We start from the raw sequence: 1,400 nt of genomic DNA on the forward strand, positions 1-1,400 counted from the left end.
CATAATTAAAACTGCGGTCGCACTTGTGCGCGCAGTGATGAGCGGGCCCTCGCGTCCGTGCGCCTGTCAGGGAGGGCGGCCGGTCGTCCCGGCGTCAAGCAGACGCGCGCGAGTCCTCGGAAATGAGCCGTTTGTCATTTCTCTAATTTCGCGTCCCATACTCCCAGGTCCTCCGGCAGCAACCCGGAAACGGATGTCGACGTGCCGTCTGGAAGGAAAACTAATTTCTCTGAAGGCTCGTCAAGGATCGATTATCGAGGAGTGTCTCTGGAGGAGCTATAACCGAGGGTACACTGAAGTATTCTCCGGAGACGATTTCAGCCAACAGTGATGTTTAAAAGAGGCGTGACGCATGGCTGGATGTCAACGAAGCACAGCTCTGCAAACTGTTTCCGTTGTGATTATAAGTTATTCAAGATGATCAAATGTGCATCAGACTTTCTGCCCTTTACCGTTTGTTTACTCATTAATCACATCTCCCCTGGATGTTAGGTTATGCTTTCATTGTGAGGCGATGTTTACAGTGAGAACAGCTGCTGAGGTCAAACCTAACATCCAGGGGAGATGTGATTAATGAGTAAACAAACGGTAAAGGNGCGCATTTTTAGGCATTTTAAGCACATTCTTGCCGACTCTTCCTAGGGGAATGATCAAAAAAAATTCCAATCCAGGACAAGTTCAGCCCCTATCCAATATGATACTTAATTGCGGAGCACATTTTTGAAAAATCACTCGTGGAGGTCGTAAGCTAACAGCGAATACACCATTTTTGACGATTTACATGGCGCAAATTGCTCCAAACTGCTCGCATATAGTTTTTCCGATATTCACGAAACGCTGTATACACATTGCTATTATGATTGCGCACATATTTCAAATTGCTTTTCATTAGCCCCGCCCCCCAGAAAGCTGGCCATTTTGAAAAATGGGCGTTTTTCATGCATTTTAAGCACATTTGTGCTAATAAGTCATAGGGAAATGATCTGAATAATTACAATCTAGGGCAACTTAAGCGCATATCCAATGTGATGCTACATTGCGAAGGAATAGTCGATCGCTTGAACATGGAGCTCGTAAGCTAATGGAGAATGTACCATTTTTGACCATTTATGTCACAGACTACCTTAAGCTACTGAGACCTGTCTGCCTGCACACACACACACACACACACACACACACACACACACACACACACACACACACACACACACACACACACACACACACACACACACACCTAGTAAAACAAACACAAACGGCTCCTAAAGCACAACTAAATATCAGGCTACAGCCCTTGTATATTTTATTATGTGAAGCACTATATGGTTTCATGAAAAATATCTACTGTTTATTTGTAGATATCTCCTAAAGCCTACAAATAAAGTGTGAAATGTAGGCCT

General features: G+C 44.4%; 1 protein-coding gene across 1 annotated transcript in view; it reads left to right on the forward strand.

Moving 5' to 3' along the window:
- Window positions 1-1,064: 1,064 nt before the first annotated feature.
- Window positions 1,065-1,400, forward strand: part of LOC104942362 (misshapen-like kinase 1) — a gene marked incomplete at its 3' end in the record, with an annotated part of 40,684 nt that continues 40,348 nt past the window's right edge. Inside the window, exon 1 of the mRNA XM_010767577.1 lies at window positions 1,065-1,073. Coding sequence (XP_010765879.1) covers window positions 1,065-1,073 — 9 coding nt within the window. The remainder of the gene's footprint in view (window positions 1,074-1,400) is intronic.

This window comes from Notothenia coriiceps, unplaced genomic scaffold (assembly GCF_000735185.1).
Source record: "Notothenia coriiceps isolate Sejong01 unplaced genomic scaffold, NC01 NC01_scaffold00004485, whole genome shotgun sequence".
Classification (NCBI taxonomy): Eukaryota; Metazoa; Chordata; class Actinopteri; order Perciformes; family Nototheniidae; genus Notothenia; species Notothenia coriiceps.